Source organism: Acomys russatus, chromosome 4 (genome assembly GCF_903995435.1).
Source record: "Acomys russatus chromosome 4, mAcoRus1.1, whole genome shotgun sequence".
Taxonomy (NCBI): Eukaryota; Metazoa; Chordata; class Mammalia; order Rodentia; family Muridae; genus Acomys; species Acomys russatus.
In genome coordinates this window covers 29,325,903-29,347,771 of record NC_067140.1, presented here as the reverse complement: position 1 = coordinate 29,347,771, position 21,869 = coordinate 29,325,903, and the positions used below count along the sequence as shown (strand labels likewise).

General features: G+C 51.4%; 3 protein-coding genes across 7 annotated transcripts in view; 1 reads left to right on the top strand and 2 right to left on the bottom strand.

The window, feature by feature from the left end:
• The window catches only part of Cstpp1 (centriolar satellite-associated tubulin polyglutamylase complex regulator 1), a 157,163-nt gene extending 154,969 nt beyond the window's left edge, over window positions 1–2,194 (top strand). Inside the window, exon 9 of one of the 2 annotated variants that reach the window (XM_051144110.1) lies at window positions 2,035–2,194. In XM_051144110.1, coding sequence (XP_051000067.1) covers window positions 2,035–2,194 — 160 coding nt within the window. Of the gene's footprint in view, window positions 1–196; window positions 904–2,034 lie in introns of those variants that run through there. The other variant, XM_051144109.1, reaches the window with a different exon arrangement.
• Window positions 2,195–2,236: 42 nt separating this feature from the next.
• Arfgap2 (ADP ribosylation factor GTPase activating protein 2) lies at window positions 2,237–14,695 on the bottom strand. Of its 3 annotated transcripts, XM_051144105.1 has the most exons (17): window positions 14,529–14,695; window positions 14,243–14,361; window positions 13,628–13,700; window positions 12,751–12,882; window positions 12,589–12,669; window positions 11,827–11,896; window positions 11,528–11,584; window positions 10,902–10,943; window positions 10,521–10,573; window positions 9,672–9,808; window positions 9,452–9,583; window positions 5,668–5,796; window positions 5,456–5,590; window positions 4,245–4,371; window positions 4,035–4,128; window positions 3,809–3,927; window positions 2,237–3,391 (listed from the first exon to the last, which is right to left on the bottom strand). In XM_051144105.1, exons 1-17 carry the CDS (start codon window positions 14,598–14,600, stop codon window positions 3,371–3,373), a joined length of 1,593 nt encoding a protein of 530 aa, XP_051000062.1. In that variant the 5' UTR covers window positions 14,601–14,695; the 3' UTR covers window positions 2,237–3,370. The 3 variants fall into 3 exon arrangements, with proteins under 3 accessions (XP_051000062.1, XP_051000063.1, XP_051000065.1); XM_051144106.1 differs by lacking the exon at window positions 10,902–10,943 and having other exon boundaries at window positions 10,521–10,600; XM_051144108.1 differs by lacking the exon at window positions 10,902–10,943.
• Window positions 14,696–15,473: 778 nt separating this feature from the next.
• On the bottom strand, window positions 15,474–20,365 carry Pacsin3 (protein kinase C and casein kinase substrate in neurons 3). Of its 2 annotated transcripts, none has more exons than XM_051144104.1 (9): window positions 20,156–20,365; window positions 19,849–20,005; window positions 18,868–19,103; window positions 18,610–18,765; window positions 17,055–17,230; window positions 16,818–16,938; window positions 16,513–16,649; window positions 16,059–16,177; window positions 15,474–15,756 (listed from the first exon to the last, which is right to left on the bottom strand). In XM_051144104.1, exons 1-9 carry the CDS (start codon window positions 20,207–20,209, stop codon window positions 15,641–15,643), a joined length of 1,272 nt encoding a protein of 423 aa, XP_051000061.1. In that variant the 5' UTR covers window positions 20,210–20,365; the 3' UTR covers window positions 15,474–15,640. The 2 variants fall into 2 exon arrangements, with proteins under 2 accessions (XP_051000061.1, XP_051000060.1); XM_051144103.1 differs by having other exon boundaries at window positions 16,059–16,180; window positions 20,156–20,356.
• Between the last annotated feature and the right edge of the window lie 1,504 nt (window positions 20,366–21,869).

Genomic DNA, 21,869 nt, shown 5'->3' with positions numbered 1-21,869 from the left:
GAAGAGGCTACCTTCTTGTAGAAGCCAAATCTGTCAGATATGGCTGTGCTCCACTGTAGGTGACACAGCACTTATTTTTAACACCTCATATTAGTCAGGGAAAGGCTTGGGGGTCTGCTCAAGTGTAAGTGTAGAGGTCCTGATCTCTGAGTTGGAGACTCATCACATCACTCTCTGGGCTTCTTTCCTTCTTCAGGCTGGTCCAGGTCCCAGGCCTGGTCAATTCCATCACTGCCACTTCTGAGGCCACCTGCCTGCCTTCCAGAGCCCCTCCCCGTGTTGGTTCCCCATTGAAACCCCTCCATCGCTCCCGCAAATTGGATGCAGAGAGCGATGGCTCTACCGAAGAGACAGATGAGTCTGAGACTTGAATCTGAAGGGTCCCATCTATGGCTTGTACCTTGCTCCCACCCTGCTTCTGCGGCCCTCACCAGCCTCCTCCAGCAGGACTGTGCCACCCTCTGCTGGAGAGAAGGGTGAATAGCAGCCCTAGTAAGACCAGCCAGTTCAGTGATCCCCAAATCCCTTAACTCATGCTCTCAGCTTTTGACAACCTGTTCGGCCCTAAGCTACCTCATCACAGAGAAGGGCATTGGCCTTTTGTTGGCAGTGCTGCTTATGCCTAAGTAGTGTCTTCTCAGCCAGCCCACGATCAGCCTAGTAAGGGTCAGTTTTCACAACTGCTCCTGTAAGGGGAACCTAGATTGATAATGCAGGGTCTTCATGGTCAAAGAGTGATTCCTGAGAGCATGTGTGGGGAAGACATGATACGCTGGAATAAGAGGGAGGATGGGCAAGAACTTCACTTTCCAAATCTGCTTCAACATTCTATCAAATAGTCAACTCTGTGAAATGAATAAAGTCCCTTGTGTCTGGTAAGCAATGAGTTGTAGGCTAAGGGAAAGGGAAAGTGTGACTTGGGTGTTTTTCTGACTGGATGGGAGGTGAAGCCAGGGGGCCATTCCCGCACGGAGACCTGCCTCGGCTGACAGAGGACCTGGCCTCCTGCAGATGAGGACAGCCATTCAAAGCAGAGGTGTACTGAAGATGGCCTTCAGAAACATCTGAGTGTTGTCAGGTTCGCTCCACCTGTGTTACCCAGGCCACAAGAACTAGAGCTGCACAGCCTTTCCTAGGGTTTCATTAAACCCTGGTTAGGGCAGTAGTGCACATCATATGCACAAAGCAGGCCCAAGGTTTTGGAGCAAGGACTGGAAAAGGTTTAGAGAGGTGGTCATCTTTCTTGACTGAGATATTTCACTGCTGCCAAATACAACTCAGGAGTGATGGCAGAGCAGGCTGCCTACCCAAATAAGGCCAATATCACCCCTTACTGGACACACAACCTCTCCGCATTCTTCCCTGCCAAAGCCCACCAATGGATGATTACAAGTGGCTTCCAAAAAGCCCCACGGTGCCAAAGCCTACCTCCAGGCATCTGAGTGAGGCCCAGAAAGGTTTCTCAAATCCTGGTGTGTACCAACCAGAGCCACAGGGAAACTTGGGACAGTGCCAATTACCAAGCTGGAATCCTACTATACCAACTTGGGGTTGGAAACAGAAATCTGTACTTCAGGCACCCCAGATGAAATTCCAAAGCACTGGGACTCACTGGCTTGAACTCCATGGTTCCCTGAACCTGTCCTTTCTAATTCTCCATTTCCCAGAGTGGCTTAGAGCTGTACAGTGCTGACAAGTCCCAAGGGTAGTGGCCTGTAAGGAAGGGGGTTTATACACAGCACCTCTAACTCTTCCAAAATATAAAAGGATCGTTTAAGTAGGAATCTTTAAAATGCCTCTTCAGACCAGGCATTTTAGTACATGCCTGTCATTCCAGCACCAGGGCCAAGACGAGGATTACAAGTTCAAGGCCAGTCTGGGTTATAGAGACAGACAGTCTCAAACAAAAACCAGGACAGAGCTCCATTGAGAAGCAGGTCCCACGCTGCCTCCTGTGATGAGGTGCAGAACCACTGAGGTTGCAGACAAACTAAAGGGCAAACTAACACCACCTCTTTCCTCCACGTGCAACAGGGTGGTGAGGTCGAGCCTGTACCGGACCCCGCGGCAGCACAGGGGCGAGGAGCCAGGGGCCTTTGGCTTTCAGAGAAGAGACAAGCTGGAGGCCTCGGAGAGAGTGCCCTCAGCTTTGGCACCAACGCCCAACCCATATCGGTGGGAGCCCAGAGAGTGAGCGAGGGCCATACTGGGCAGGGAGGCAGGATGGAGAGGACACTGACCCACAGGGCCCCGTGGGGGCTTTATTTTGACACCACTTTGTTTCAATACAAACAGTGCTGAAAGAAAGTCATGTCCCTCTGGGGAGAGATGAGGGAAGAGTGGTTTGTGTTGTTTGGGAGCCCAACCTGCAATCCACAGGTAGGGGTTGGGCCTAGACTGCCAGGACGGCAGGGTGAGATGGCACCAAGGATGACACAGTGCGTGGCCCAGCTGCCAGTGTATGGGGCCTTCAGCTGAGGTACTCAAGTTCTCACTGATGGGGTGCTGTCCAGGACCCCTAAACCCAGAATGATGCAGAGGACAAAAGCTGAGCTCCAGGGGCTTCTGTCAGTCTCAGTTTCCTCAGCCAAAAGCAGTTCACAGCATCCAGGTAGGACACACACATGGGTGCCGAGCAGGACACAAAAGGAGAGACTCTCAAGGACAGACAGGGCACGGTGCTGTGACCACAGTAATGGTAGGTAAGGGCTCTCAGACACCTAGGCAGAAGTCAGCCTCCAAGGGACAGCAGTAACAAAGATTGCTCAGGCCTCCAGGCTGATCCCAAAGAACCCCTTTAGGTGCCAAGCAAAAGTTCTAGCCCTTAGTGAGTTACCAGGGTCCTTTTTCTAACCCATCCTCCCCTAGAACCTAGAAGAGGCCACTGACAGGAACAGTAGTGGCAAGTCCAGAAATTCTCCCTGAGGGCTGATCCAGTACAACTGTTGCTTGGCCTCCCGTCTCCAGAAGACAGAGGTCCAAGCCCCCAGACCACCTAAAAAGATCCTAGAGCCCACAAATGCCTTATGCCTTCCCGACTTGGGGAAGAACTAGACCCATAAAGCCCTCCTGGCTGAACTCCTCCCTCACTCCCAGGGCAGCAGGCCAAGAAGCAGCAGCTTTGGGACAGGACTGGAAGGAAGAACACTAGCATGGAGGGGAGCGTGTAAGAGGTGAGGTCAAGGACTCAAAGCACAGGCAAAGGACAAGGGCTGATGCTGGCCATTCCCCTCGCCCAGGGTCCTCCAAAGCCACCCAACTCACACACCACACACAAAGTCCACAAATCCCCAGATCCACAGCAGGCACCCTGGCCTGGGAATCAGGGTTCTTGCTGTCACCACCACAGGCCTGAGCCATGGAGCCTGGATCAGTAGGAACCGTAGCGATCCTGAGTGGGGAGGAAAAACACAAAGTCAGAGTCTCTTAATCTGCAGCAGCTTCCCAGGATACACAATGCCTCCCCAGCACACCCGCAGCAGAACAAGGGCTGGGACCCCATGTAGGGAGTATGCAATGGAAGCTGGGGTGAAAGCCACCTGGTACTAATGAAAAGGAAAGTCCTGTCAGAGCCAACAGAACCTGGGAGGGAAGAGAAAGAGCAGTAGAGGTACCAAGCTTAGCCAAATCAGTGCAGACACACTATCACCTTGGGGAGAAGCTCAGTTCGAATGCAGGGATGGAAAGTAACTGTCCTGCCAAGAACAAGTGCTCTCTAAGAGCTGCAGTGTCTGTACACGGTCAGTAGAGGGCAAACCTGCAAGCATCACTCCATACACTTCTCCCAGGCCCAGCAGCACAGCCTCACCTGTAAAGAATTCATCACACCATTGGCCAGCACAGCCATCTTGCCAGCCACAGACTTGACACCCTGCTTAAACTGGGCAATGTCAGCTGTAGGAATTACATTTCCCAGAGACACAGTTCCTGTAAGAATAAGGGAAGGGTGATCAAGAGCTCCACAAGAAGCCCTTGCCAGCAGCAGGGCACTGCAGCTGTGCTCACTTGGCGCCTGCAACAACACTGGGGCCTACCTCCTCCATGAGCTCCATCCATGTCTCCAAAAAGGTCTGAAGAGCTGATGGCACTGCTGCCCGAGAGCTGTTGTAACCGAGATCTGGCTTCATACTGTGTTGGAGAAAAGGCAAAGTCTGAGGAATCTTTTGGCCAGTGATAGAACTGCCTTCTGCTAAACCACCCTAACACTAAAACCCAGGGATAGGCAGGGAATCTCAGGCTTCTACCTCAGAATCCACCTCTCGACCAAAGAACATGTCAGATGAGATGGCCTTGGCTCCTGCAAACTTCTGACGCGCTTCACTGGACTCCAGACCTGAGCTCCGGCTCTCCACTTCCCTCCGACTTGTGGTTCTGTGGGCCAGTGCAGAACATCTCTGTGCCTTCCCATTACCACCAGGGGAAACAGAGTTCAGAGACCCAAAACTGAGCCCATGGTGTTCTGGCCATAGCTGACCATGTCTGTCCTCTGACTCTGAGATTCAAGAACCTCTCCCTCTAATGAGTACCCTCCAAAAGAACACCAGGAGCTCCTCTCCCCTTTCTTCACTCAAGCCAAGGCACAACGAGCCTCAATTACTCCATTAGATGGAGTGGAAGTATGGCTTGGAGGGCTTAGGCTCCACAGCGATGTGGTCTCACTAAGGTACAGAAGGTCCCATTGTCACTGCTGCTGTCCTTATCTTACTCAGAATCTGAAGTGACCACGTCTGTTTGCCTGGCTCACACCCACTCTCCTGCCATGACTATTCAGCCATGATCACTCTCAGAACCATGCAAATGTGGACAAAGCGGCACGCCACTCACTGCTCTAGGTGGCGGTTTTACTACATTCCTTCTAACAATCCAGTGGAGTTATTACTTACATCCTTTTTATAAATGGGTAACCTATGGTAACTTGACAACAAACATGGCTCACAATATGATGGGATAAGGTCTAAAAAAGTAAGGAGTCATCCGGGCGGTGGTGGCGCACACCTTTAATCCTAGCACTTGGGAGGCAGAGGTAAGCAGATCGCTGTGAGTTCGCGGCCAGCCTAGTCTACAAAGTGAGTCCAAGCAAGGCTACACAGAGAAACCCTGTCTCGAAAAACCAAAAAAAAAAAAAAAAAAAAAAAAAAAGTAAGGAGTCTACCAGGTGAAAATATGGGCTTGATCCCTAATACTGCAGTCAATCAAAGCATGAACACTAAAGGTATATAGCCTTTGGAAGAGACATCACAACTGAAACAAAATCAGGCCTCTCCCACCATAAAATAGACGCCAGGCTAAAAAAGCTCCCAGGCTGGCCGTGATAGGCAGTGATGTCTGATGAATGGTCACAAGCTCCCTGTGGCTATTCGCATTTGCTAAAATTACATTTAAAAACATAAGAAATTCATTTCCTCAGCTGCAGTGGATGTCCTGCAGACAGCACTCACTGGCCTGCCCATGCTACCTTTCTGAAATAGGCCGGATGCTGGAGATGGTCACTTCGGGTTCCTTCTCTTCTGCCCTGTCCATACCCCAGGCTGCATCTGAATCCCAGCGGGAACCAAAAGTTTCTCCCAAGGAAAAGGGGTTATCCTTGTACCTAGGGAGACAACAGAGCGGCTCAGAAACGTGAGAAGGAACACAACAGCCAAGCCTTTGCCCCAGCAACAGCCTTACTTTGGGGGCCCAGAGGCGAAAGTTCCAACATCATCAAACAAGTCAAGCTGTGAACGGGAAGATTTTGCACTCAGCGGGGTTTCCTGCTCAATCGTCTGCATCTCAGACAGCACAGAGTGGGAGATGGAGCTGTGAAGAAAGCATAGCAGTCCAAAGGCAGTAATGAGTAGCAACTGTTCACTGCCCAAGAGCAGCAGCCAGGATAATGGGTCTGGCTCCCCACCCACGCACTGCACTGGGGCTGTCTAGGCACAGAACTGTGTGGTGACCTGGGAACATACTCAGAAATGTTAACACACTGACTTTGCTCTCTCAAACAGTTTCCCCTGAACCATGGCTATTGGTTGTCATCTTAATAACATACACCAAATGCTAGGTGCTCAGTCTCCAGCCTTCTCTTTTTGGTTTTTGGTTTGCATCCTCTCAGGAGACTGGCTATGTAACCCAGATCCTCTTCCCTCAGCGTTTCCAGTGTTAGGATTACAGGCATGAGTCACCAAGCCCAGTTCCATCTCCATCCTTCCTCGAAGCCTTATTACACCAGACTATATCCTTCCCAGGATCCTGAGACAGACGTACACATGCACAAAGCAGAACATGAAAAACTCCCTGGTGATCCTCATGAGCTCACAGCGAGTACTTAATCATTCTATCTCTTAAAAAAAAAAAAAGGAGGCTGGGCAGTGGTGGCACACGCCTTTATCCCAGCAATCAGGAAGCAGAGGCAGGCAGGCAGATTGATGTGAGTCCAGGACAGCTAAGATAATGCAGAGAAACCCTGACTTGAAGAAAAAGAAGAAAGAAAGGAAGGAAGGAAAGGGATGAAGAGGAAGAAAACAGAAGAAAAGGAGAAAGGGCATTTCCAGGACAGGGTCTGGCACGTGCACCAAGCCTGAGACCTGCCAGTGCTCCCTAGCGTGGGGGCAGGACAGCCAATGCCTCACTCACTCCTGTACAGATCTGTTGCATTCAAACAAACTCACTAAAAAATATCGTGTCCAAACTGAAGAATGCCAAAGAGTGAATATTTTTTTAACTGTATTTTAAATAAAGTAGACTAGATTTGAGTAACAGATTCTGTTGCACTGTTAAAAGGGAAAGAGGAGGAAAACAACCAACCAACCGCAGGGGCTAGAGAGCTGCCTACTTTCCCAGAGGCCACATGTTCCATTCCTAGCACCCACATGCAGCTCACAACTGTCTCTAACTCCAGTCCCAGATGATCCCGTGCCCTCTTTGACCTCCATGAACACTGTGCTAATATGGTACACAGACATACATGCATGAAAAACACCAATATCCATAAAATAAATAAAAAAGAAAACATGCCAGGTGGTGGTGATACACACCTTTAATCCTTGCACTTGGGAGGCAGAGGCAGGCAGATCTCTGTGTGTTCAAGGCCAGCCTGGTCTACAAAGTTGAATCCAGGACAGCCAAAGCTACACAGAGAAACCCTGTCTCGAAAAACAAACAAACAAATGCTATTGTGATCTCAATACTCAAAAGGATAAAGCATTAAGAGCAGGAATTCAGGGGCTGGAGAGATGGCTCAGAGGTTAAGAGCACTGACTGCTCTTCTAGAGGTTATGAGTTCAATTCCCAGCAACCACATGGTGGCTCATAACCGTCTATAATGAGATTTGGTGCCCTCTTCTGGTTTGTAGGTACACATGGAGGCAGAATACTGTAGAAATAATAAAAATAAACCTTTAAAAAAAAAAAAGAGCAAGAGCTCAAGGTTATCCTTGGCTATGTAGATACCTTAAGGCCAGCCTGAGCTATTTAAGACTGTTCAAAACAAAACAAAACCAGGCCAGGCAGGACTAATGAGATCCTGTCTCAAACTAAGAAACAATAAAGAAACCAAACTAAACCAAAATCAAAACAGGGCTTACTCCCTAGGACATGGAAGGGGAGAAATGCCTCCAACAAGATATTCTCTGATCTCCATGTGTGTGCCATAGTACATGTAGGTGTCATACACATATAAATACAGAATAGTAATAATAAATAAAAATGTAATTTTAAAAGATTTAGTAAATGCTGGCAAGATTGCTCAATGGGGTAAAAGCATTTGCTGCCAAGTCCAGGGGCCTGAGTTTAAGCCCTGGGCCCACAGAACGAAAGGAGAGGACTTCCACCAGCTGCCCTCTGACCTGCAGCACACACATTGGCATGCACACACCCACACACAGGAAGAATGAAATGTAATAATAAAACATTATATGCTAGTTCTTTTTTAAAAAGCAACAAGCAGCCCAGTGTGGAGCACACCTTTAATCCCAGCGCTCAGGGAGGCTGAAGCAGGAGGATCACTCTGAGTTTGAGGCCAGTCTGGTCTACAATGTGAGTTCCAGAACATCAGAGCTACACAGAGAAACCTTGTGTCACAAAACAAAACAAAACAAAACAATAACTACAGTTGAATTTAGAACTAAAAGGTCAATATTTGCCAGCTGCTTGGTTTGCAGCTGTGACGCAGCTCCTCGTCTGTATAGAGGGCGCACGACCGCCTACCTAGGATATTATGTCAAGGAATGTCTCGTGATAATAAGCCCAGGCCTCCTAACAAGAGGAGCCACTGCACAGGCTAATTGCAGCTGTGACCTTGTCAGTGGCTCCAGAAAATATTCCTTTTTAATTCTTCTTTCTCTTGAGACAGGGTCTCCCAGAGCCCAATCTGACTTTGAATTCCTATGTAGCCAAGGACCACTCTGAACTGATCCTACCAATTCTGTCTCCAGGGTGCTGCGATTACTGGTGTAAGCCACCATGCTTCGCAAGGTACATTTTAAACCCAGGCTAGCCTCAAACTTGCTCCATAGCCAAAAATGACCTTGAACCTCTGATCTTCCAGCACCAACACACCCTTTTTATATAGTATTAGATATTATAGTACAGCCTGGGCTACATCCAGCACAGCCAGGGCTACATAGAGAAACCTTCTGTCAAAAAATCAAAAACAAGCGGAGTATAGTGGTACGCCTTTAATTCCAGCACCTGGGGGGTGTAGGGGAGGCAGGCAGATCACTGAGTTCAAGGCCAGCCTGGTCTACAAAGTGAGTCCAGGACAGCCAAGGCTACACAGAGAAACCCTGTGTGTTGGGGGAAGAACCTTCTTTGCATGTATGCAAGACAAGCAACTGACTGACATTCCCAGGGCCCAGATATTTTAATTTTTAAAAGATCAAAAATCTATTACTATCTTTAATTTCATCATTTCCGAAGCAGAGGCAAAGGGATTTCTGTAAGTTTGAGGCCAGCCAGGACTACAGAGTAAGACCATCTTAAAAAAAAAAAATAAAAGAAACAAAACCACTATTACTGAAACCTTTAAATATTACCTCAAAATGCTTCAGAGAACAGATCTGCTTTTGTTAAACAAAGCACAGGAACACAAACCTAGTAGTTCTGGAACAGAGGACTCCCAGACAGGCAGTGGTGGGCACCCCAAAAACAAAACAAAAACTTCCCAACCCTGAGGCATTTGAAATGTGGCATTTAATGGGCAAGACACTGAGGAAGGAAAAAAGCCCTGAGGTTCTCAGAAGGTGTTGGGGAAAAGAACTGTCCAGTCAGAAAGCAGCCTCACTGAGAACTGCCATCCTAGCATGAAGTGAAACAGCACCTGATCCTGCTCACTCAAGAACTAACACAACAAAACATGCTCTTCAACATCAGAGGAAGACTAAGCAAGGGAGCCTGACTTGCTGGGTAGGGCCTACTCTGGCTCCCAGGAGGGGAAAAATAGCATTTCTGACACACCAGGGCCCAGCCTCACCTTCGGGACACCAAGCCCATGCCCAGCCTTTCAGCCTGCTCTCGCTTCTTTCCTTCAAGGTTCTGGAGCTTTTTCTCCTCCTTCTTGCGATCAAGCTGGAGTTCCTGATAGGCCAGACGCATGGAGGCAACCCTGGAGGGAAGGAACACTCAGAGGCTGCCATCCATGCCACCTGCCACCAACCCCCACACAAGACAAGGGCACCACAGCAAACACGCACATGGACTCTTCTGCCTGTTTCTTGGCATCAGCTGCCTGCTGCTCTCGGAGCTTCTCTGCCACCTGGGCCTGCCGCTCAATCTCAGTAAAGCTCTGGTTGCTCACCTTCTGAGCTCCCAGGCCTTTCTTGGCACCCAGCTGAAGAGAAAACCATGTGATGTGGGTCTTGCCAGCCAGTCTCCTCAGCTCCCTCCCCAGGATGGTCACTGTAGCCACACCCACAATGATGGGGGAGGGTCCTCCTCCTTAAAGGCCCAACCAGCATGGCTAAGACAACAGTAGTTTTGCTAGAGCTGGGTATAAGGCACAACCCCCACACGGCTCAGGAATGAGGCCAGCAGTTACTGCTGACTGGGGCCTGCTATGTGCCAAGCAATCTAAGTACTAGATGTGCATGATCTTGCCTCCTGCCCTCGAGTCCCCTTAAGATGAGTTTGTTTGTTTGTTTGTTTGTTTGTTTATTCTGAGACCCAAAAGGATGAGTCCACTAGATCAGCTTCTGGAACTTCCAAAACTGTAAGCCAACTCCCAACTCAAATGTTTTTGGGGTTTTGTTTGTTTGTTTGTTTTTCAGGTTTCTCTATATAGCCTTGGCTATCCTAGACTCACGCTGTAGACCAGGCTGGCCTCAAACTCACAGCGATCCACCTGCCTCTGCCTCCCGAGTGCTGGGATTAAAGGTGTGCGCCACCACGCCTGGCAAGACGAGTATCTTTAAATCCATTTCCTAGACAAGGTTCAGGCCAGCTCAGTTCCTTTGCAGTCATACAGCTGGCCAGTGCATGGGAAGAACTGGGGAAGCCCAACGCCAGCTTCTAGCCAGCCTACAGCAGGGCCTCTCCCCACCTACCCCTTTCTTGGCTGCTGTTGACTTCTTCTTGCCAATAATGGAGCTTTTCAGTTCTGTGTGAAGAAGAGGGTGGGCATGAGCTAGGACAGATGAAGGTCAGAGAACGTGGCTCAGTCCACACACCATGCAGCTTCACAGCAAGAACATCGAACACCTTGCTTTTAGACAGGAAGGCAAGACTGCCACCACCACTCCCACCAAGACTGTTCAAGCCAAAGACAGACAAGGTTAGAGGAGCTTGCTGATGCCCAGAAAGGTGCACCAGAGACAAAGTACCCAAACCAAAGTGAAAACTGTTAGGTAGGGGAGCTGCCAAACAAGCTCAGCTCCTAGGGCAGGGAGCTGGCAAGCAGGAGACAGGCTTCCCAAACCACTGGTTACCTCTGGTAGAAGAGGCCCCTTTAGTTGACAGATACATGGACGCTAGAGGAGAAACAGACTTGTAGCTAACAAGGGCCCACCCCAAAAGCTTCATAAAGCTCCCAAACCCAGAGGCCTATATGAGCCCACTTGAAAACCACGCTATGCCAGCCTTCTCCCAGGTCAGCCAAACAGTCACTCCTCTGGCTTCCTGCCCCAACCCCTAAGAGTCAACAGAACCAACCAAAGTCAGTAAAGGGATTGTTTACCCTAGCTAAGTCTGAAGGCCACTAAAGAGTGGGAAAAGGCTGAACTTTGAAAGGATAGTATTGCCTCCAGCCATGAGCAGCTCAAAGCTATCCCCACACCTTATGAATGGACAAAACAGGCCAGTCCCACCTGACCCATTCCCAGTCTAGCCTCTCATCCTTTGGCATGATCCTCCCCCACACTCAAAATGACAGCCACCCAGCTCAAAGGCGCTCAAGACAGTGTGGCAGTCAGAGCTTCAATTCCAGTTCCCACCCAAGTGGGGTTAGTTGCTCAGTCTTCTGTGTTCAATTCACATGACTAGGCAGCAGAGATCTGGAACAAATACTTGAGGCCTACTGTCTCCCCAGGCTCCCCACACTGGCCCACTGTCATACCCAGAGAGGCTTGGGGTGAGGTTCCAAGCAGGTCAGTGTTGGGGCCATGCTCAGGTTCTGTGGATATGATGACAGGAGTTACATTAAGGAGGTGATAAGACAAGTCACTGGCTTTCCTCGGCTTGCCACCATAAGATATATGCCCACTCCTTCCTCCAAGGACTAAAGGGACTCCCATTCCACCCGAGGACAGAAGGAAACCTTCTCCCAACTCCTATGTCTTTGGCCAAGTGTCCCCTTCTTAAACCCGAGTCTTTTTCCAAGCACAGGCACTTGGTTGGGATCTGGGCTGAACTCACGTGTCTCTGAAGGTAGAGCTGGCTGCTGGGGCCCTGAAGGCTCAGTGGCTGCTGTATCCCAAGCAGGGGCCTAAAAAGGAAACCAGATCACAGAGGTCCCAGTGAGCCCTCCTAAGAAGCTACAGCTACCCGTGGGTAGGAGGCACTGCTCCCAGCTATGAGAGAAGGCTGGCGATTAGCAATCATAGTCACCACAGGGGAAAAAAATGCAGGAAAATAGCATCTTCAACTTACAGCTGACCCCTTCCCCCTAACAACTAACAGAACACTAACAACTCTTCTACACTGACCACACACCAAGGGTGCTCACAGATACAACAGGTCCTGTGAAGTAGCTATGTCTCCATTTTAGAAACTGAGGTTTTACTGGGTTAAGTGACTTGGCCACATCAAAGAAATAACCAAGCAGAGATGCTGAGCTGTGAGCTGAAACTTCAATGCCCAAACCTTTCCTACAGGTGGAGCCACAGGAGAAGCATCCTCAGTGCCTCCACCTTCTGTCCCTTTTTGGAAAAACTAATTGTTTAGGGCCCCTGAGACCTCCTTAGCTTTCAAACTATCCTCTCCCACCAGGATCCACTTCTAAAGAGAATTCCACTGCACACCCATAAATGAGAGGACGACACTCCCGGGCCTGCCCAGCAGGCAGTAATCACCTATTCAGAGCCACAGACATTCTGAGACATCACACCTAAGCAGAAGAATGTATGTCACGATCACAAAAGGCTGCAGCCCTGTAAGTAAAATCCCTGTGGGACTCACCTGAGTATGTTCTGTGAAGAAATCAGAGTCGTTCTTCTCTGGAGAGTGACTAGGAACACTGTTCACGTTGTCTATCCAAAGCTGGGAGGGAGGAGACACTGTGAAAGTCAGGGCTGTTAAGAGCTCCTATCCCATCACCCTAGCCCGGAAGCGAACACTCACATCGGTGCCGTGCCTCGCCAGAGCAGCACTCCCTAACTGCCGGATCTTCTCTCGGTACATCTGGGCGGCTCGGCTATTATATTTGGTGTTAGCATCATTGGCCATACATCCGTGTTGGCGGAAAAAAGCAGTCTAGAGAGCAAAGAAATTGTACCATGTATGTACAAGTACTCTCATCAAAGAAACTGTATTTGCACTAAAGAAGACAATCACTCCACAGCAGGGTTACTATTTATACAGGATGACACACTATTAACACCAACATATTTTCATAAAGGTGAAGGTCTTCCAAAATTCCTTTCCAAAACAAAACTTTATTATTATGTGTGTACCACAGCATGTGCGTGGAGGTCAAAGGACAACTCCGTGGGGCTGCTTTTCCCCTTCCACCTTTATATGGGTTTCCTGAATGGCACCCAGGTTGCTGGTTGGGCTCCCTCAGTCAACACCTTCTCACTCATTATTCAATCTCACTCTTCCCGCCTCCAAAATTCCTCAAAAAAACAAAACAAAACAAAAAAACCACCATGCCAGCTCCCAGCCTCAGAGACAAGGGAATGAAGTCTAGGAGACTGAAGAAAGTATAATTCCCACTCTAGCCATCTGTCCTCCCTCCAGGAGCCCACAAAACCTCAGTGTCTACAGAGAGTTAACTACATTGGCCTTTTCCCAAGAGCATCTGTCCAGTTCAGTTTGTAGTTAATTAAGCCTCTTTGAGAGAAGCTATGACAAATTCCTGAATTTAGAAAACAGTGTATGGTGGTGGGACAGAGCAGAGAACTCTCTGAACAGAGAAAACAAACTCACTCCTAAGAAATCGTAGAAAAGTTAAGACCGCGGGCACGACGGGGGTGGAGGAAGGTAAAGGGAGCTTTACCGCATTGGCATTCCCGCCGACCTGCATACATCTCAGCTGCAGCCAGCTCCAGTTCGAATCCAACTCGGTGGACCTGTGCACAAGGGCTCCGTGTCACCTACCCGCTGACACCAAAACACGCCTCCCTGTCAAGCCTACACCTGCCATTTGGCCTCAGGCTTCTGTGGGTGTCCAGGAAACCATCAGTCACTGCCCCGTTTCCTCCTCTCTTCCTTGTATTTGAAGTCACTGCTTTCCTCGGAATCCAAAGGGTACTAATTATTTCTGAAAACGAGATCCAAGAGAAGGGCGACTTCTCAGGATCGCAAGAACGGGCTTTGGCTCTTCTCTAAGGGTGGGTCAGAGTCGCACTGGAGACCTGCTGGGGTAATTTATCCGCCAAGAACAAGGTCAACTCAGCTAACTTCTCGCCTAAACTGACGCTGAGTATCATGTATTTGATACAAACTTTAAGGCGAGAAGCCCACGGAGGTGTATCCCCCCGCCGTAGCCTACCACAACTCCCGCCAGGAAGCACCCAAACACCGAATTCAGAAAGGTCCAAGTCGAGGTGTCCTCACGCCCTCGTTGACCGAACAGCCCCTGCGGAAGCACAGCACCTCACGCTGAACCTACCTGATAAAGCTAAGATGGACACCCAGGGAGCGATGCACTCCGGAGCAGTCGATACACAAAAATACACCATACGTGATGCTGGCCCAGCTAGGGCTCTTGGCACCACAATCGAAACAGGCCTAAGTGGAAGAGGAGACAAGTGAACGATTAGGGCCCAAGTGGAGGACCGGCGCTTGAAACCACAAGAAAGCCTCCCTCTTTCGTCCCCGCCCTCCCTCAGACCCCCAAGGGACAAGAGACGCCTTCTCCGTCGGCGCTAGGACCCGTGGCCCTCCCGCTCAAGCACCTTGTTGGTGGGAATTGCACGAAGCCTCTTAAAAAGAGTCTGGATTTCGGTCTTGCTCGGCTCCGCCGCCATTTTCTCTCCTTCCCAGACACAACCGCGACCGACAGGTCCCGCCGCGGGCCAATCCGCGGCAGAGAAGGCGGGCTCACCGCGCCAGTCACGGCACTGCCCTGACCCGCCCACGAGTGGAGTGATTCGACCAGATCTGGGACAATGAGCGTCGGGCGGGACCAAAACATGACGTCAGCAGCCGGGAGCCCCACAATGGGGCCGAGAGTGAACGCCGCGCCGCGCTTGGCCAATCGGCAGCCGGGGCGGGCGACGGTTCGTGGACAGGCCCAAACTTCCTCGCGAGTCCTTACTGCCGGGCTACTGTAGGTTATGGGCTACAGGCAGAAGGCCATGGCCACATCCTTCGATGAGATGAGTAATGATTAACAGCCTCCCACGTGTTCCCAGTCCCATCGGGAAGATACTGGCGAGGCTCCAGCTCAACTCCCAATCCAGCAACTGGCCCGGAGCAGAGCCCCGCACCTAACAAACTTGATCACAAGTCGTTTCCAATTCAGATTATAATCCTGAAATTCCAGGGCAGATACCCAGAGGCATCTGCCTACCCAGTCGCGGTACCATAACACACGGCGTGCCCACGGACCTCCCCGATGCCTCCCACCAGTTGCAAGAATGGGGTATTAAAAAAAATGCAACACTTTGGCTGGTTTTTGTTTTTTGTTTTTTTCTTGATCAAGTTTAATACACACTACAACAAGTCACAAAAGAGGGTGCTGCTAGCCCCAAACTACATTCTCCCAACCTTACCCCAGGGACTCCCAGTTTGGGGACTGGATCCCCTACTCCTGGGAGGACCCAAATGCTCCCTGGGAGGCTCAGGCACCTCTGTCACTCCAACCTCTTCTTCTGCTCTCAACCTAAACTGTAGGCCTCTTTTTAGACACCGACCCTTTCATGGGCCCTAAGAGTTCCTCCCTCCTCTGGGAACAGGGGCAGCAGCAGCAGCACATGGTTCAGGGCCCGCAGGTCCAGCAGCAGTCCAGGAAAGGTCGCACTCTGGCTCAGGCTGGAGAGACGCTGCAGCAGGGCTGGCTGGGCACTCAGGCACCCACACATTCTACGTAATTGGCGGGGTACAGGCCAATGCGGCCACTCTGCAGCTGGCCCTGGCACCAGCCCTGTTCATCCTCCTCACTCATCTTCAGCAGCTCTTCCCCTGAAGGAAAACAGACGGGTCACTGCCAAGGGCACCGGCTTCACTGCTCCCAAAACTAGGTCAAGACCTGGAGCATGGGATAGGACAGGAGCCTGCAACTTGGAGGGAACCCAACCCAGACCAGGATAGGCCATAGCCAGCAAGCCACCCAAGCAAACCCCAGGGTCCCAGCTGGCTGGACCCTTAACAGCCCTTGAGAAGGGGGGCACGGGGAGTCTCTGGCTTTCCTTCTGTACAGCCCTGCTCTAGCAGGTAGGACAGGGGGCTGAAAGGACAAGGGACATAAGAGGGACCCAGCATACCTGCTCGGAAGCTCAGCTCATCAGCTTCCTGGCCAGCATAGTCATAAAGCGCCCGTACCCTCACCCCAGTGGCAGCCTTCCGGGGACTCTCCTCATCTGACCAGTCCTCGTCCTGCCCACTACTAGAGAGACACAAGGTGACAACTCAGGGCACAAGACCGACCGTCTATAGTACTCGAGTCAACGGGGAGGCAGGTGAGAAGGAGCTAAATAATAGTCACAGCACTGCCACTCACGACTGCAAATGCAGACACAATTTTGTGCACGGGGCTGTTATAAAACCAAAACATGAGGGACATGGGGACTGTGTGGCAAATCTAACCTTCTGTGAAATGGCCTTATTGACTCTCTCGAGATGGCCCTCAGGTACCAATGTGAAGGGGAAGAAGTAAGAAGGGGGAACAAGCAAGGGACAGAGCTGCTTCTTTGTTTTGACGTGGAGTCCAGCTCTCACCCTGGGGATGATGGGGACTGGGCTGGGGGTGCAGTGCCTTCTCTGGTCGGGACAATGCTGGTCAGAGTAACCTCATCAGGGCTCCGGCCACCCTTCTCCTTCCGGCTGATGGCTCTCTGTGTGTCTAAGGACCACTCCTGTAGAGAAAAAAAAAAATTTTTTTTTTAAGAGTCATGCTGGACTGTAGCTACGGTGGCAGCACAGCCTTCTGGAACACCTTCACTTCATCCCAAACCATGCCATCCTCTTGGGGCCCACCCTGAGTCCAACCCATCTCCAAGTCCCACCCAGCCTGTAACACCTGCCTCAAACTGTGGCCAGTTCATGGCCATGCCAGGCCCGTGCGTGCTACGCCACCAGCGCAAATCTTCCTCATCACTAGCTGCCTCGATGCCCTGCTGCAGGTCTCGATGGAGTTCATGGAACCTATGAGGTACTCAATGAGACAGGGAAGGCCCAAGGCCCTAGAATAACAAATAACTCAGCCCAGTTAGAACCCAGAGGAGCTCAAGGGAAGCCTCCAGCCAGGGCGCTGGCCATACTTGTCACTGCTGGAGAGGTCGAGGTGTTGATGGAAGGTGAACAGCATATCCTTGAAGAAGAGAAGCCGCTGGCGCTCAGCAGCCTGGCAGCTCTCAAAGGCCTGCTCCATGTCCTCCATGTAGCGGGGGGTATAGCGATTTAGCTCTGCCAGGGTCTGCTCATACTGGGTTTTCATCTGGGTGACAGAGAAGGGAGGCAGTGAGGAGAGACTGCCTTCCACTCAGGGCTGCACCAGGATTCACCCAGCGCAGCCACAGGCTAGGCCTGAAGCTAGCAGCCTGGGGCAGTCAAGCCTGCAACTCACTTCCCACGCTTGGGACTGACAGAAGTAGCCTAACAAGGGAAGTGACAAACAAGCAAACACCTATATGGGAGCACAAGACAGACTCAATCTGCATGATAAAGTGAGAGAAAGCCAAGTAGGCTTCCTGGAGGAGGTGCTATAGAGATGACACACCTCGGGGAGGATGGAACGCTAGAGGGCCGGGCACCCAGGGCAAGGGGCAGAGTATGCCATATGAGAACTGATTCCAGGTACCTAGGTCCTCGACTGCCTGAAACCCAGCCATTTCTCTTTCCTGGGTAAAATACCACATTTCCTCACGTTTCTCTGTGCCAGTGTGTGTGTGTGTGTCTGTGTGTGGCGTGTGTGTGGCGTGCGCACGTGCACCCGTACATGTGCATGAGTGTGTCTGCACATCACACACATGTGTATATGAGTGTGTCTGTGCGTGTGTGCATGTGTGTGTGCACGTATGCATCCGTGTGTATGTGCGTATGTGTGTGTGCTTGAGTGTGTGTGCATGTGTGTGTTAAAGGTCGAATGTCAACCTAAGGTGCCTTCCTCGGCCCCTCACATCCCTTAGACAAGCTGGCCATCGAGGCCCAGGGATCCACCTGTCCTATCCACGCCGGACACACACACACACACATTCTGTCACCTCCCCTTTACCACTCCAGCTGCCTTGCCAAACTTTTTACCTTCACCACAAGCACTTTACCTACTAAGCTATCCCCCCCCCCCGACTCCCCAACCCCCACCCCCACCCCCAAGTTCCTTCTTTATGATTCTTTGTTGAGACAAGGTCTCCCACAGTAGCTTTGGCGGCCTGGAACTCCATGTGGACCCGGCTAGCCTCTATGTAAACCAGCCTGGCACTGACCTCACAGAAATCCACCTGCCTTTGTTCCCTGAGCACTGGCTCTAAAGAGTCCGCCCTAAGGCTCAGCCCCAGTTCCAGTTTTTTTTTTTTTAATTAATTTATTATTTATGTATACAGTGCTCAGTACACCTGTAGGCCAGAAGAGGACATCAGATCACACTACAGATGGTTGTGAACCACCATGTGGTTGCTGGGAATTGAACTCAGGACCTTTGGAAGAGCAGGCGGCACCCTTAGCCACTGAGCCATCTCTCCAGCACCGCCCCCCCCCCCCCCCCCCCCCCGTTCCAGTTTTAAACAACCATCTCCTGAAGAAGTGGCATCGGGCATTAGAGCAGGAAGAGGCCAGCATCTGAAAAGTCACCGGGGAGGCTTTGCTAGGGGACTGTACCTTCTCTGCCTCCTTGGTGCAGCGTCCCACCCGCTCCTGCAATTTTCGAAGCTGCTCCTGGGACATGGAGCTGTCTGCCTTCGCGTGGCTCTCCCGGGTCTGTGCTGTCTTCTCATCCTTGCGGGCTGTGTGGTAGCTCTTCTTGGAAGCCTCGACCTAACATGCACGAGAGCAGCTGTGAATCCTGGATGCCACACCCTGGTCCCTGTGCAGACCTGGAAGGCACCTGCCTCCAATAACCGCCACTCCCAGCCTCACCTCTTTCAGCCTCTTAAGCCAGGGCTTCTGGGCCTTACGGAAACCATCCTCTGCAGCCCGGCTTTCCCGAAAGCCACCCAGCACTGGCCGGTGGAAAGCCCCGCGCTGCCAGGTCCGCACGCGCTCGCTGTCTGGACCATGCAACTTCTCCCTCACCTCCAAGTGCAGCTCGCTCAGCCGCTCAGCCGCAGTGAAGAAGGCGTGCCAGGCCTTCTCCAGAGTGCCATACTGTGGGCCTGCAGAGGGAGGAGCTTGGGCCAGGCGGGGCACTATCTTAACTGTGACTTCCCCCTCTCCCTGCATCCTGCTCTGGGTGCCAGACGGAGGCACGGTAGGAGTAGGGGTGCAAAGCCCCACAGCAGCGACGTCAGGTGCTGCATTAGGACCACCTACTCCTGACGGCGGGACTCATGAATCCTTGCGTCCTCCACTACCATGGGGACAGTGCCATTGCCAACATGGAACAGGTGAAACCAAACAACAAAAACCAAAACCTTAAAGCCTAGAGAAGTCAAGTTAACTTGTCCAAAGCTAAACCCAAGTCTGCTGCACAAAGTCTGTGTGCCGGGATCTATCTATGTTTTTTCTTTTCTTTTCTTTCTTTCTTTCTTTCTTTCTTGTTTTTGTTTGTTTGCTTGGTTGGTTGGTTGGTTTTGTTGGTTTTGTTTTTTGAGACAGGGCTTCCACCACCTGCCTCTGCCTCCCTGAGTGCTGAGATTGGTTACAAGCGTGCACCACCACGCCCGCCGCTTGCCTGCCATCTTTCTATCCAGTCAAAAGGCCTGCACTCCACAGTTAGCTTTTTCTCTCTGTGACTTCAGGCAAGTACCTTCTCTGACCTTTCTATCCTAGAAAATAGGTGGAGAGGTAGGAATGCCGATCCCTCTTGCCATGCATGCACCCCTAGCACTCACAGAACCTTTGAGAAGTGGAAGCTGTTTTGAGGGCCCCCACCCTCACATTCCGTGATCTCTGCCTCACCCTTCTCCACAGCACCCCTCCACTTGCGGGCCCAGTCAGCCAGCTGCTGGGCATAGGCCTTCTCGATGCGGGCACGTTCTTGGAAGCAGCTAACCAGGTCTCCACACAGCCTGTGCCCATCCTCAACCCGCTGCACCGTCCGTCTGTAGTTGCCAGCCTGGGGCACATAGGAGAGATGGCTTCACCAGGGAGGAGGCTCCTCTTCCAGCCGGGGCTGACAGCTAGGCTCCCCCCCTGGACAGGTGGCCGAGCCCAGAGAGGGAAGGACAGTTTACTGCCATTCAAAACCCAGTCCTCAGCTGCTTACCTCCCAGAAACTTCCCCCTAAGACCTCCCCTCCAGCATCTTCTTCTGGAGCCATGGTGTCTCTGCAGCACGGAATGGTGGCAGATGTGGTGCTGTGGAGGGCAAGCAAGTAAGCAGAAACGTAAGACCTGCAGTTTGGGAGCTGGAAAAGGTCTTCTAATAGCCCAAAGCTTTTGTCCCTCTGCCATCCCCACCACCCAAGGAACAATCAAAGGGACTGAGCAGCAAGTGCTAGAAGTACCCAGGAGGAGCCAAGATGGGGGCAAAAAATAGCAGCCCCCAAGATCCCTTTTCCCTCTAGGTCTGCCCGTCTCAGGCCATCCTCTACATACCTGGGGTCTCCAGATCACTTCAAAGACCCGCGTCCAAGTCTCCAAGCTGCCACTATAATGCTCCTTGAAGTTAACAAGAGCACAGAAGCGGGTAAGGGGGAGAGCCTCCAGTGTCCAGGGCGGTGCCCAGCACCCCCAATATAGCAACTGCTGTCAGAAGTGCCAGATTCCAGGCTGAGAATGCCAGGCGGGTCACAGGATCCAGCAAGGGATTAGGTGACAGACAGGGGAGGATGGTGGGCAGAGAGCCCCACACGCCTGCTTTAGATGAGAAGAGGGCTCCTGCCTAACTACGCCCCTTGAATGACAAGGCGACCCCATGAACAAACCAATCCAAGTGAGTAGGTACCCAGCAACAGCCCCAGCAACTATCTGTGCTGAGTGGAAAGAAAGCCAAGAGGCCTAGGACCTACCATGTCTAGGAAGCTTTATGGACCATTGTATTTTACTGTCCTAAGGGATCCTCCGCTCCCTTAAGGTGGAAATTCCACCACCTGGTCAGCATCCAGGCTATGGCTGATGTAAAGACAGAAGCTAGGCAATAAACCCGAACCACCTGACAAACCCATCCTCATAAAGAGACACTCGCCTGCCACCCACCCACCACCACACAACATCCAGGAAAGTCTCAAAGGGTCCTGAGATAACAAAACAATTCCATTCCTTCAAAAAGCGCAGGGGATGGGGGGCGGGTAGGAGCATCGTGAACAGCCCCCAAACCACACAGCCAGTCAGAAGAACTGTGGAGGGCTACACAGTGTCATACAGCCTCCTGCCTCCAGGCAAGGTCTCAGCTCTCCCCACTACCAACGGACTCAGCCCATAGAAGGAAATCCCTTTCTTCTCCTCGGAGATAGCCCAAGGCCTAAGGGACAGTTGAGTCAAGAGGACAAGAGTATGAGATCGCAGCAACCAAAGCAGGGCTCTGTCAGAGTGCTCTCTCTAAACTGGTAAACCTCTACTCATTCCCGAAACTCAGGACGTCACCACTCCTCCCTCCTTGGGGGTCCCAGTCCCACCGTGTGGTCCCAGTCCCACCATGCATTCCATAGGTTGTGACTGAATCTGTCCGGGATCATTGATGGGCTACTAACGCTTTCAATTCATGTTACCCTGGGGAACCAAAATCAGTAACAACTATAAATTAGAAAACAAGAGACTGGAGGCATAGCTTAGAGGCAGAACGTGCTTGTGGCCAGAGCTTCCATCCCCAGCACCAAAAAGGAAAGGAGAAGAAAGATGTCCCATTTGAATACCGGAAAATCTGCTGGCTACAGCAACCCTGAGAAAACCCTGGCCTAAGCTGACTACCTACCTCGGCTGGCAGCGGGGAGACCAGGCCTCTCCCCAGAGACCCCATTATCCTACAGGTGATGAAGATCC